Raw genomic sequence first — 13,910 nt, 5'->3', positions numbered from 1 at the left:
GGCAAGTTGTTGGTGCAGTGAGATGGAGGAAATGGGGTTCACTAATAGTGCATGATTTTGTGACAAAATAATTGTATTTTATCTTACTATGTAGTGAGAAGAAAATTAGAGATAGTTAATAGGGATTTGGATAAAAACATTGGTTGGCATTTGGAAATATCGTAATCTAGACATGTGGGGGCTTTTGCCTCAGTCATGCCATTGAGAGGGACTATCTCACTGAACTCTCAAGTATGCTTGATACCACTTTCTGATAGAGAATATTGGGCTATGCTGAATCATTTTCATACTTCTTTTTTCTTATATTTACAGGGGGAAGCTACTCTCCAACCTTGTAATATTATTCTAGGATATTGTATCTCATAGGTGAAGTGAGACATGAAATCTGAGAGGGTAGCATCAATACATCACCATGGCAATGATTCTTGTAGTCTGTCCATTACTGCCTATGAACCTGATTTCCACATGAACCTTATCCTTGAAGCAGCAATCCACAGGGTTTTGGGTGAATGCTGGTTCTTGAGGTCAGCATAGTCCTAACCTAGATTAAGAGTGTGGTGGATCCAGAGTTGAATAAAACAGATGTTAAGCAGCGTTAATCCATCCTAAGCTCTAGGAGTCAACAAACATGACAAAGGGACATGCCAACAGTTTATGCTTTTGAGTTTCTTGCTTACTTTGGCATGGCTAGGTACACACCATATTAATAAAATACAATGCTGGACATTTGAGAACCTTTTTTTTTTTTCAAAAGCATTATACTTAATTTTTTTTCTACTGATATTTTCCATCATTCTTGTTCTATGATTTCTCTGGCTAATAGGTAATAATTAAATCAGAAGACTTGATTCAGTGAGAGTAGTTAACACAGCTATTTTTTTTTTTAATCAATGAAAGCACTGTCTTTCCATATAGGAATCTCCATATGTTATGATGAAGAAAAACCATGAAATGCTTGAAGGCAATGAGCGTTATGAGGGCTACTGTGTTGACTTGGCTGCAGAAATCGCCAAACATTGTGGGTTCAAGTACAAGTTGACAATTGTTGGGGATGGCAAGTATGGGGCCAGGGATGCTGACACGAAAATTTGGAATGGGATGGTTGGAGAACTTGTATATGGGGTAAGTATAGCTCTTCTCCCAGATAAAGTCATTCAGTTTGAGCTCTTGTTGACAGAATGCCTCCCTTCCCTATAAAGTACCTATATCTGAGATTGTTGTTTTCCCACAATCCCGAAGAGTACTATCATATTTCCTTGTGAACATCTGAAAATTAAGGATAAAGTCAGAAGCAAACAGACATACTAAATGAGACAGGCATTCTATCTGTCTTGAAGCATATGAACCATATGCATTGTTCAAAGGCTACAAGGGCATAGATGCAGTGTAGAGATGTAATTATCATCATCAAGTCTAATGGGTGGACTGTGTATTTATAAAAAAGAAGAATATTCGGGGAACAAATTGCTTTTTTGCTTATTCTTTACTGGGACTCCAGCAGGGAAATAATTATTGACTTTTTCCTAATTTCCTTTCCTTCCCTTTTGTAACCATGTAATGTAACCATGATTCCTTTCTGACCGTGACTCTGGGTACTATTACTTTCATTTGTTTCCCTTACAGAAAGCTGACATTGCAATTGCTCCATTAACTATTACCCTTGTGAGAGAAGAGGTGATTGACTTCTCAAAGCCCTTTATGAGCCTCGGGATATCTATCATGATCAAGAAGCCTCAGAAGTCCAAACCAGGAGTGTTTTCATTTCTTGATCCTTTAGCCTATGAGATCTGGATGTGCATTGTTTTTGCCTACATTGGGGTCAGTGTAGTTTTATTCCTGGTCAGCAGATTTAGCCCCTACGAGTGGCACACTGAGGAGTTTGAAGATGGAAGAGAAACACAAAGTAGTGAATCAACTAATGAATTTGGGATTTTTAATAGTCTCTGGTTTTCCTTGGGTGCCTTTATGCAGCAAGGATGCGATATTTCGCCAAGGTTGGTTACTCACCTGCTTCAACTTTGTGCATTTTAGGTCTCAAGCAGATATTCATGGTGTTTATGAATTCACTATAAAGAACTAAACAGCTGCCGACTACCTGTCCAAGCAGTTTAAGACTCTTAAGGACAGACCTTTACCGTTGGCATAAGTCTGTGAAATACTTGAGCAATGTTCTAAGAATGTTGATCATGTATTTTCTGGTGAAATTATACACACCATGGAGAGGCTATAAAATGCATAAGGTTCCTATCATTCCATGCCTTCTTGGAGGGGTACCGTGTTTTTGCTGCATATTCTCATTTTACAGTCATCTGTGTGTTGATCCACAGACCTGTATATGGGAAAATGGGCAACATTACTTATTAACTACAAAAGCAACAACTTGTTTACAGAACTTCATTGGCACACATCCCATCTCTTTTATTTTCCCATTATTAGCTCATGTGAATGATATCAGAAAGACATTGTAAAATTTGCTTTTTTTTTAAAGATTAGGTTGCTGAATTAAAGAGAACATATGATAACGTGTCTTCCAAGTATTTAGAAATACATAGTTGAGTAATAATGATGACTGATTCATTGCAGCTTGTGCCAAATTGAATAGCAATACATACACATAATGAAATAAATTTCTGCACCTCTAGTCTCATAATGATATATTAGTTTCTGCACTAGGATGCCTAAATATAATGAATACCTCACAAAATATATTTTGCCTTTGTTCATGTTACATACGTGAATAAGAAGGATAGCCATATCTGGCTCTTCAGAAGAATAAATCATGCTTTTTCTAGTGTGATCTTATCAAATTTATTATTTTTTTTCTTTTCAAATTTAAAGCCTAAATTATGGTCTACTGACACATTTTGATCTAAGTTTGATTACTCTCCTTTGATTCTATGGGATATCTTAATAACTAGTAAAGGGGAAGGCTTTTCTAATCCTATTTCATTATATTGTTAGTTTTTGAGCACTTTGGAGATAACTGATTAATATCAAAAAAACTATATGAGAAACTCAAAAATTTGTCTTTTATAGTGTTATATACTCCACCCAGTGAGATAAATTAAATGTATCGTGTATGCAGAAATGATAAATGGCTTGCTTTTCTGTTGGTAGGACGCATTGTTATGAATTATTTGGACCTAAACAATCTTAATTCCCTGTGACTTCTTTATGGAACTGCACTGAATCAGAAATATGCCAATGGTATTTGCATGGCACATATGTATAATAATTTTAATATAGAGTGCAGAGCATTACAGAAATACATAGTAATGTTATATATAACAATATTATATATATATAATTATGATGAGCTCTGACAAAATATATGACATTCATAGGTTTATCTCTGTATTTAGTTTATCTGATTTAAGTTAACATAAAGAGAAGTTTCTAATAATGAGGGAGAAAATACTAACTAAATTGGGATCTCAGACAATATTTGGGTCCATAAATAATATTAAAATTATTCATCCTGGGTACAATGTCTACTGAAGTATAACTTTACTTTAATCCTGTGATATAAGGCAATTATCCTAGGGTAACATTAACTATGCTCTGCCTTTTGAGTAAGTGAGGAGAAGTACATGAGAATCATTATAAAGTAAGATCTATTGATCTGGGTTCCTGTAGATGGATCCTTAGGTTTGTTTGCCTTACTCTCCTGCATCATGGCTCTGAGTTAGTTGTTTTGGTGTCCATTGCTTGTCAAGGAACAGAATACATATTAATAGAGCCTGAAGCAGAGGGCACATCTAACAATCTCCAAGGTCCACCATGACATAACTTTCAACAAACCCGTTTAGTAAAATATGGCCTTTTTTTTTCTGTGCATTTGATTTCATTCATGAGTCATGACTTACTACAATTTTGCATATAATAATTTTTATAATTTTTATCTCCTGGTAAGATAAATAGATTTCAGGTAGTATATTTTTCCTTGTTATCAACTGATTTATTTTTTGCCACAGAATATATATGAGCAAAGTTCGCTTTGCTAAAAAATTTTAAGTGTACATATCTTTCATTCTGTATTGTATGTGTGTTTAAATATTGAACACACTGCATAATATTGGCAGATTTCATAATTTTCTTTAAACAAACCAAACTATCTTTTTTTTACAATGCAATACTGGTTACTCCAGGTTAGAAAAGAAGAATAGAGAAGCCTAGTATCTAATAATGGTGATGATAATGATGATTCATGAAATACACAGATCACTTTGAGATGCTCTTTAAATATTTTGAAAGATATTTATCACCTCTTTTCAAGTAGAATATGGTATGGAACTATATTACTAATATTAATGGAACATTTAAATTTTAATCTGGAACGATTTATTGAACTGAATCAGTCATTTTTCTGAAGTTAAGTTTCAAGTGTTTTACTAGTTGTCTGAAGCCTAGAACCACAGAAACTTAGAGCAAAAATGCTATAAAGTTGACTTTTGTTTTCCTGCTTGCCTCTGTTTTTTCCCTAATATCTCAAAAGGATTCCAATGCATAAACATGTCATTCTTAAAGCAATTATTTAATAGAGATTTAAAAGAAACGGTAGAATAAAAATAAAGAAATGATAGCATGTGTGTTTATTTGCTCCATGAGTGCAGGTTCAGGGAGGTGAAGGTTTGTTTTTAATTAGAGAAACCATTTTTGTCTCTCACTGTAAGACATAAATTGAATTTTCCCCCTGCATAAAATTTCTCAGGAACTCTTTCTGAAACATTAATTGATCCTTTGAAAACACTTATGAATGAATAATAAATTGCTCAAGAATTTTCTGTTTTGAATGATGTATAAGTGCAGCTAATTTTTTGAGATATCTTGTGAAACTTTAAATAAATTGGCATATTTAAGCTCATTAAATCTGACATAAGCCATGGAATAGAGAACAGCTTATGTCTTTAACTTGTGTTTAATTTACAAGTGGGACAGAATTATTATAAAAATGATTCTGAAATACACTGCCAATTACCATGCAGTGTATAATGTCAAAGCAATTACCAAGAAGTCAGTTTTGTTTTATGGGATTTCAGCTGCCCTCTTAAATATGGGATACATGTCCTATAATTATACCTTCCATTGTTATGGAATAAATAGTGAACACTTTGAGAGTGGCTGTGTCTACACAAGAGGTTTCTTAAATTTAAAATGTATTTAATATCATTTTTGGGATATAAGAGAGTAGTTAATTTTTTCCATCCAGTCATATTTATTTAATTCTTTGCATCTCTCAGAGACTATGAATAAGACTCTTAATTATATTCTTTTTCATTGCTTGCTGTCTCTCCTTCACTTTTAGCAATAGATGTTCTTATCAAAAAAATCTTTACTTTTAAATTAGCTTCCCACTTTTTCTTAGCCTCTAGAAGAGTTTGTTTTACAAATATTACCCAATCATTTGATACAGTATCTGTTTCATCAAAAAGTGTTATTTCTTACTGTAAAATGTCAAGAGGTTTGTTTTAGGCCATAAATTACCAAACATTTGTAATTTAAATTTTTAGAAATGTTACCTCTTCACTGTAGCAAGTTTAATTGTTAGGCATAACAGTTATTAACCCAAAATGTTATTGTATTAGATTGTTAAAATTACTTAAATTCCTTAGTATGTAGAATCCCACCAAATCTTTCAAAATAATAGACTATGTATCTATTTCCATATCTACAGATCTACCTAAGTTTCAAAGTACATTATTAGGAATCTATTAAGCTTTTAAAAAGTATTTTACATATGAATTTATGGTCAAAGAAATATTGTTATTTTATTATGTTGCAAATTAGGAATTTGTATCTTGGCAGACTTTTAAATGTCTAATTTTGTTTTCCTTGGTTTTCTTTTTTCTTAAGCAGGAGGCACAGAGGAACAGGGTGGTAGCAGTCCATGCCATGAAGCCTCAGATTTTTGTTCATTAACAAATATGTTTTGTGTCACCCCTTTGTTTATTGTGTCATTTTTTCCCATTTTTCTATCCTGCACTGTATCTAAAACCTATGTTTTTGCACACACAAAAACTCAATGAAATTTGGGACCTTTTTGAGGGTTTTGGAACTTTATTGGCTAAATTAAAGGGAGGGTTTCTTCTGTTTAGAGCTACATCTATGGTGCATGTTCTTTTATTTTTAATACTTGATTTTGTTTGTCAGCATTATTGTGAGTTTTACGAGTGATCTTAAATTCTCTTGTTCATATTTACTTATGTCAAGAATGAACAGTAGGATGGGCATTGGCAGGATTATTTGCACATTTCTTGAAATTGCTTCATTATGAAATTTCATACCATAGACGATTTGGGTATTATAACTATGAAGGAATCTGAGGAATCCAAAGTTTTGGCCTCTAGGTAGCTTATTAAATTTAGCTAATCTGTACTCCTTACCCAAAATGCTTAATAATTTCTAGTTCTATTAATTAGCAGATATATTGAAAAGTATAAAGTTAAATATGCCCATATAAGTCAATATTTGCATAATACTGCTAACTTGGTTTTTTTATTAGGTCATTCATTTCACTTTACAAATCCATTTCATACTTGTTATTAGATCCCTCTCTGGGCGCATTGTTGGAGGTGTGTGGTGGTTCTTTACCCTGATCATAATCTCCTCCTACACGGCTAACTTAGCTGCCTTCCTGACTGTAGAGAGGATGGTGTCTCCCATCGAAAGTGCTGAGGATCTTTCTAAGCAAACAGAAATTGCTTATGGAACATTAGACTCTGGATCCACTAAAGAGTTTTTCAGGGTAAGAGATTCTGCTTTGTTAACTTTTGATTTTGATCTTAAAATGTAACCATTTTAAATTTTGTCCTCCCTCACTCCCTCCTGTACTGTACACAAAAGTACCATGTAGTGACCCCCATCTGTCTCTAACTCTATTTCTGTTCCTGACCTTGTCTCTATACCTCTCCTTTCTCCATCCCTATCCTCAGCTCCATCTCTATTTTCTCTTGCCTAACTCCTTAGGAGGAAAACACAACATTACAATAGAATTATAGCTTCATAAAGATTGTTTCAAAAATAGTAATCTAAATTTAACTATACTTTGCTTCAATTTTGTTTCAAAAGTGTGTTTTCTTTAAATTTTAAATAAGCATGACTGTCATATATTTTACATAGTTTACAGTTGAAGACTCACTTTAAAATCCGTTATGTTAATTCTGTGTCAGGAGAGAGATTATTTAAATGTGTGAAAATTCTGAATTTTTTAAAAACTCTCCAAGGAAAAGCTAACAAAGGTCTTCAACTTCCTAACTTTTAAAATGGTGGAATTATAATGTGTCTATTAAGCATATTTTACTTTTCAAAAAAAATTGTGGCCTTACAGTATTTATTTATAGGACAAGCCCAAAAACCCGATGTCCGTATAATTTTCTTTCACTATGCTATTTTCTCTATATAAGAACTCATTCTATTAAAAATTTTAAATACAGCTGATGAACTTAGATCTCAAGCCAATATATATATATTATATATATATATTATATATATATATATATATATAAAACATACAGTGATCTCTGATAATACAACAAAACCTTTGAATGCATCTGAATTTGCTTGAGTGAGATCTAGCATCTAGTGAGAATTAGGATTAGGATTTCAACTTCGAGTTGAAGTAGTAGAGTATACTTTGAAGACTGTTTCATCCACGTTGCCTCTGGTGGCAATTTCCAGATACTTCAGCTGAGCTGAAATATGGTAGGAGAACAAGTGCGAGGGAGCAGACCATAGCTGATAACATAATAATCTGAGTATGTATAGGGAGGGCAGGACCTTGATCCTTTCTTTAAGCACAGCAATTTAAGCACAGAGGTGTGATCAATCAATAGGCAACTACTTTGATTTTAATGCAGTTTTCTGTATGAATGTCATAATACAGATTTGCTACTAATGAAAACTTGTTTTAATTTATGAACATATATGTAATATGCATATAAATACTCTTAAAGGAGCAAAAGTTCTAACTTGATCATACAGTGGACCTATTAAATTAGAATAGTGTGTGATTCTCTATTAGAAGTGTATTTTGAAGCAGTTTTTATTATTTGTATACTAGTAGGACTTGGATTTATTGTATTTATATATTTTATTCATATTCTTCCTTTGAAGTAAATGAAATAGGTGAATTAAGAAAGGCACCTGCTATATATCATGGTTTACTTATTAGTGCTACTTAATGTTAGTTAAAATAATCTTATTTGTTTCTAGACACTGTCTTACAGATTAGTGTATATATGTTGAGAGTTACTGTCATTAGCTTGTTTGCACAATGGCAGTACTAAGTACTCTTATCAACTGTACATTGACATTTCCAGAGCTTTGCAGTATACCATTACTCAGTCAGTCATAGAAACATATATGTAATAATCAAGATGCTAAGATTTCATGGTCGGTATACTCACGTTCCCTAGTAGACACGATGAGAAGGCTAGGTGACTCTAGGAAAAGAATGCTGTAATTCTTGTGTTTCAGTGCACTAATTCCAGGGAGACCATGTTCCAATATGCAGTATATTTGTGACTATGTATATACACTTGCCAACGTAATTTGTGGTGTGCCATTTGGCAATGTAAGATTGTGGAGCTTACCCTTCCTAAAGTAATAGGGAAGTGATATTGAGTAATTAGGCAGACTGATAACTTCTATTAGCACAGCTTCCCAAAGCAGTTACTTATGCATTATCTATTTATTTATTTATTTATTTATTTATTTATTTATTTATTTATTTAAGATTTTATTTATTTATTCATGAGAGACACAGAGAGAGAGAGAGAGAAAGAGGCAGAGAAAGAGGCAGAGTGAGAAGGCAGGCTCTCTGCAGGGAGCATATTGTGGGACTTGATCCTGGAGCTCGGGGATCACACCCTGAGCCGAAGGCAGATGCTCAACCGCTGAGCCTCCCAGGCATCCTTCTCTTTGCTTATTTTTTGTTAAAGTATAATTAACATACAGTGTTATATATAGTAGCTTCAGGTGTACAATAAAATGATTCAGCAATTCTCTACATTACTCCGTGCTCATAACGACAAGTGCTTTCTCAGTCCCCTTTATCTACTTTACCCATTGCCCCCAACCCCACAACCACCAATTTGTCCTCTGTATTTAAGAGTTTGGATTTTTTTTCTTTGTTTGCTTGTTTGTTTTGTTTCTTAAATTCCACATATAATTGAAATGGTATGGTATCTGTCTTTGTCTGACTTATTCTACTTAGCATTATTCCCATGCAGTCCTTATGGCTGAGTAATATTCCATGGTGTTAGATATCCCATCTTCTTTATCCCGTTATCTTTTTGAATCTGACAATACTTCTCCCTGATAATCATGTCAGTGGTTTTTGTTTGCATATGCATTATTAAGCCAAAGCTCAGATAATTTTGTGGACTTGACCAAATTCAGCAGCTAATAAGTGTGCTGAGGTCTTATACCCTCTAGGGTTCTTTTAATGTCCCCCCCTTTTTTTTTAACTTGCAGAGAGAGGTCTTTGGATTTATTTTGCTGCTGTGCCCAGGCTCAGTTTTGGTTACATCTATGTTTGCTTGTGTGATATTAGAGAATTATAATGGTAGAAAGTCAGGCAGGGCTTCACAATTCCTCTTGACATCCCTTCCAAAGGAACTGTTGATGAATCAACTTTGGTTAGCTCTAAATGCATATAGCATTGCAGCCAGCTTAGGCATGTCTAGAAGAAGAGCATGGACTCCAAAGTACTGACGGGCCACACTGTTTATTCTATTAATATTGATTGCCAGTAAAGGGAAGCTAACATCATCACATCATGTAACAGCACACATCACCAAAGTGGAAAGGAGCTTGTCATGTTAATTCTCCCATTGACATTTATGACAATAAATGTAATTATTTACATTTATTGTAATTTGAGAAATTACAGATACAAAAGGTTTGTTTCTCAAAGTTGGATTAAATAAAAGGATACTGCTAAATCATGAGTAATTTTGAATAATTTTGCTAACCATGTTAGTTGTTTGAGAATTGGGTGCCATGATGCTGATAGTGAGGAGAATCTTATTTTAGTTTTTGACTCCCCAAAATATTTTCTAGGATGCTGTGGCTTTCCAGCTGTATTCATCATGTCTCATACTTTTTCACAGGAAGTTGATAGCAATAGTATAGGAAGATCGAATAAAGAGATTCTCTTTCCAAAAAAAGAATTTCTCTTTAGAGTGTTATGTAAAATGTATTGAGTAAGGTGAAGCCGACTCATAGACAATGAAAATCAATTATATTTTGCTTTTATAATAACATTCTTTCCCTTAAATCCGAGGGTATATGATAATTTGTCTGTTAGCTGTAGTTTGGTTGAATTTTTAAGCTTCTGGTGGAAAGTGTTACACAGAAAATTCTGTCTGTTTCTATTCCTAACATTAATATGCACCACACATCTTGGGTCATCCTCTCTCTCAACTGTCCTTTAGTACTAGGCATGCCTGGGGCTCCTGTAAGGTGGATTCAGGACAGAGTGAAAGCTGGCAGATTGATTATCATGGTGCCCGGTCTGTCAGGAAAGGAGATCTAGATGGAGCGGGCTGAAGTTTGACTGAAGACTTGTATGCTTTGTTCCCTGGCCATCTGTTGTGCTTACTTTGAGATCTAAGACAACTAATTACATGTGGAAGAGAAATATTTACCATTTTTACCATTTGCTAGTATTTAAAGTTCTAACAGTTATCTTATGTTTCTGAATATGGCTTAATCTGGCTTCGTTGAAAACTCTTTCCTTATTACAATGTTTATAACTAAGGATCTTATTTATTTATATTAGTAAAAATTTTCTACTGTTCCAAAGGTTGTCAAGCCAGTTTTTGTTTTTATCACAGCAAGATCCTTAGATTTAGTCATTGGAGAAATTGATTTGAGAAGCCAGGTCATGGTCTAAATTTTAAAGATATAGGACTAGCTAAGGAATGAAAAATAGTTTGTTGTCTTTTGTCTGACTATAACAAATGTTTCCTAAAAGTGTATCTTTGTTGGGATGAAAGCACATTATTTAAAATTATAAGATGAATATTTTATCCCCTTTATAGGGACCTATCTGCTTTGTCCTAAGATGATATGAGTTACCCAGTTTAAGTCTAAGGTATTTTCAGACTTCAGGTAAATAACTTATAGTAAAGTCCATAAGTGTGCATCAAGTGTGCATTCAGAATTCCAACTTCAGCTCTAAATTTTCTAATTTAAAATTAGTGATAACCAGTAAAACAAATATGAACGAAATACTTTTTTTCTGCTAGAGAGTGACAGTAAATGGAGACAATCTTGTAACCACCAAGAGGTATAGGGGAAAAGACCCTGCATCTTCATTTTCCAGGGTTTTCTGCTACGAAACTCATGTACATTCTTTTACAGAGTGAATGATAAAGTCTGACTCATTTTGGAGCACTGATCATCTCTAATTATAGTGCCACTGTAGCATACCTATAATTAAGAAAGAATTAGGCTTTCAATTATAAACCACTATTTTTAGAGTTTCACATTTTGATAATTTCTTCTCTCAATAAAAGAGGACAGGTCTTGAATTAGATGAGTCTGAAAATGATTTTATAGGAACTATATGCATTAGGTTCCTATAGAAACATAGCTTTGGGGGATAGGAAATGGCTTTATAAATAGACCTGTCATTCACTAGTCAATCCATGAAACACAATTATTACTTGCAGATAAGAAGTACTTCTTCATACCTATCCTAAATTCCCCAGACTGCAATCTGTTTATTTGCTCTGGTTTTCTCTGGAAGGATGAGGGCCAGGGTATACCGTTTGAATAAGTGATCTACTTTAATTATGCTGACTTTGGAAGAAAAAGATTCTAGAACATTGTCAAAATAAAAGTATTCTTCTCATATAGTGAAGTTAGTTATTCCATTCTCAGATGGTAAAGTTAGTCTGATAATCCATTAAACTATACTGTTGTTAACCAATATCACAGCAGGACGCCTGGGTGGCTCAGCAGTTGAGGGTCTGCCTTCCACTTGGGGCTTGATCCTGGAGTTCCAGGATCTGTTCCACTCTCTTCCCAGAGACAGTTTCTACTTGTAGCCCACATCGGGCTTCCCTCAAGGAGCCTGCTTCTCCCTCTGCCTGTGTCTCTGCCTCTCTCTGTGTCTCTCATGAATAAATAAAATCTTTAAAAAAAAAAAACAGTATCATAGAGTTTTGTAGAGCTTACAAATAGTATAAATGATAGTGTTAATGCAGATGTTTCTATTCTGAGTGAAAACTAGTTTGAAATTTTCCTTTCATATATATATATATATATAAATATTTGCATATAAAATGTTATCATTTATTACTGTATGATATGATCATGTTTATGATTTACTATAAATAATCACAATTACCAGAGAATTACAGTAATTTAAATTATATTTTTATTTTATTACATTTATTTATTTATTTATTTATTTATTTATTTATTTAGAGAGGGAAGAGAAAGCTGGGAAGAGGGGCAGAGGGACAGGAAGAAAGAGAATCTTCAGCAGGCTCCACGCCCAGTGCAAGCCTGATGTGGGGGCTTGATCTCATAATTCTGAGATCATAACCTGAGCCAAAATCAAGAGTCAGTCGCTTAACTAACTGAGCCACACAGGGACCCCTAAATTATCTTTTAAAAGGCTACAAACTTTAAAAAAAATTAAAAAGAAAAAATAAAAGGCTACAAACTTTTTTCAATTCTTCTGTGGCCTAAATACATCTACTTATATTTACATATAAAACCTTTCATTTGGGATCCCTGGGTGGCTCAGCGGTTTAGCACCTGCCTTTGGCCCAGGGCGTGATCCTGGAGTCCCGGGATTGAATCCCACATAGGGCTCCCTGCGTGGAGTCTGCTTCTCTCTCTCTCTCTCTCTCTCTCTCTCTGTCTCTCATGAATAACTAAATAAAATCTTAAAAAAAAAACAACTTTGATTAAAAAATGTTTACAAATAAAATGTTTAAGCTATTATAACAACTTTCCTATGGAAATACATTATGTACTATTTCATTAAAGTTACATTTTGCTTCACTTATTGCCTATATTTAGTGATAAAATAGCATAATTTCTTTATTGATATTTTTATAGAACAGATTTTGCTGATTTGTGGTGGCTTTTTATACTTATTTCATTACATCTAAGTAATGACTTCTTATCACAGTTTCCAATGTATCCTCTATTTCTGTGTAGGTTGAAATATGTATATATATTTATATGTGTGTGTATATGTATATACATATATATACTTCTAGCTTTCTAGATATGAATATATATGCTTCTAGCTTTCTATATATTAATGTATTTACATATGCATATCTTTCAATAATTTAGAAATGAAATGGGTATAGCCATATGTATATATGTAGCTACTAATATCAAACTAGACCTTTATAGACCTTTCACTCATGCTTAAATATTTAAATGTTTTCTTAAATACTAAGTGCTAAATAAAAGCTGAATGTGAATAAATTAGCAATAAGCACTATATGAATTCGTTGTAGGTCACTTATGGCATGGTTGGTCATATTACTAGAGATTTTTCTTCCTAAATTTCTTGGGGGAACCTGATTACTACTTAACCATCTGCATAGCTGACAGCTCTGCATGTTTAAAGTTTCTCTAGATGATCCAGAACAACTTGAAATCATTTCTTCTCTGGTTGTCAGGCTGTTATTGTTATTTTTTGTTTTTTTTTTCCTGATATTTACATTGTTCTCACCATTACACAAAACCTCTGAGAACAGCGTTGCATTCACAAAGAGTTTAAGAATACCCTTAGTCTAAGCTGCTGAGAAAGCTTGTGTTCTTTCATTTTAACTAAATTTAACTGATTTAACAGTGTAAGAAAGGTCAAAATGTTAGGAGACTTTGTTAATGTTTCCTTTAAAAATTAGTGTCCAATTTAAAGATCTTTAAGT

General features: G+C 33.5%; 1 protein-coding gene across 3 annotated transcripts in view; it reads left to right on the top strand.

Annotated features, from left to right (window-relative positions):
- The window catches only part of GRIA2 (glutamate ionotropic receptor AMPA type subunit 2), a 153,045-nt gene that overhangs the window by 112,155 nt on the left and 26,980 nt on the right, over positions 1 to 13,910 (top strand). For all 3 annotated transcript variants that reach the window (XM_055336198.1, XM_055336197.1, XM_055336200.1), the window contains exons 10-12: positions 916 to 1,122; positions 1,624 to 1,994; positions 6,547 to 6,745. In XM_055336198.1, coding sequence (XP_055192173.1) covers positions 916 to 1,122; positions 1,624 to 1,994; positions 6,547 to 6,745 — 777 coding nt within the window. The remainder of the gene's footprint in view (positions 1 to 915; positions 1,123 to 1,623; positions 1,995 to 6,546; positions 6,746 to 13,910) is intronic.

This window comes from Nyctereutes procyonoides, unplaced genomic scaffold, assembly GCF_905146905.1.
Source record: "Nyctereutes procyonoides isolate TBG_1078 unplaced genomic scaffold, NYPRO_anot_genome, whole genome shotgun sequence".
NCBI classification, from domain to species: Eukaryota; Metazoa; Chordata; class Mammalia; order Carnivora; family Canidae; genus Nyctereutes; species Nyctereutes procyonoides.
Note: the sequence above shows the minus strand (reverse complement) of the source record. Positions and strands in the feature narration are given on the sequence as shown.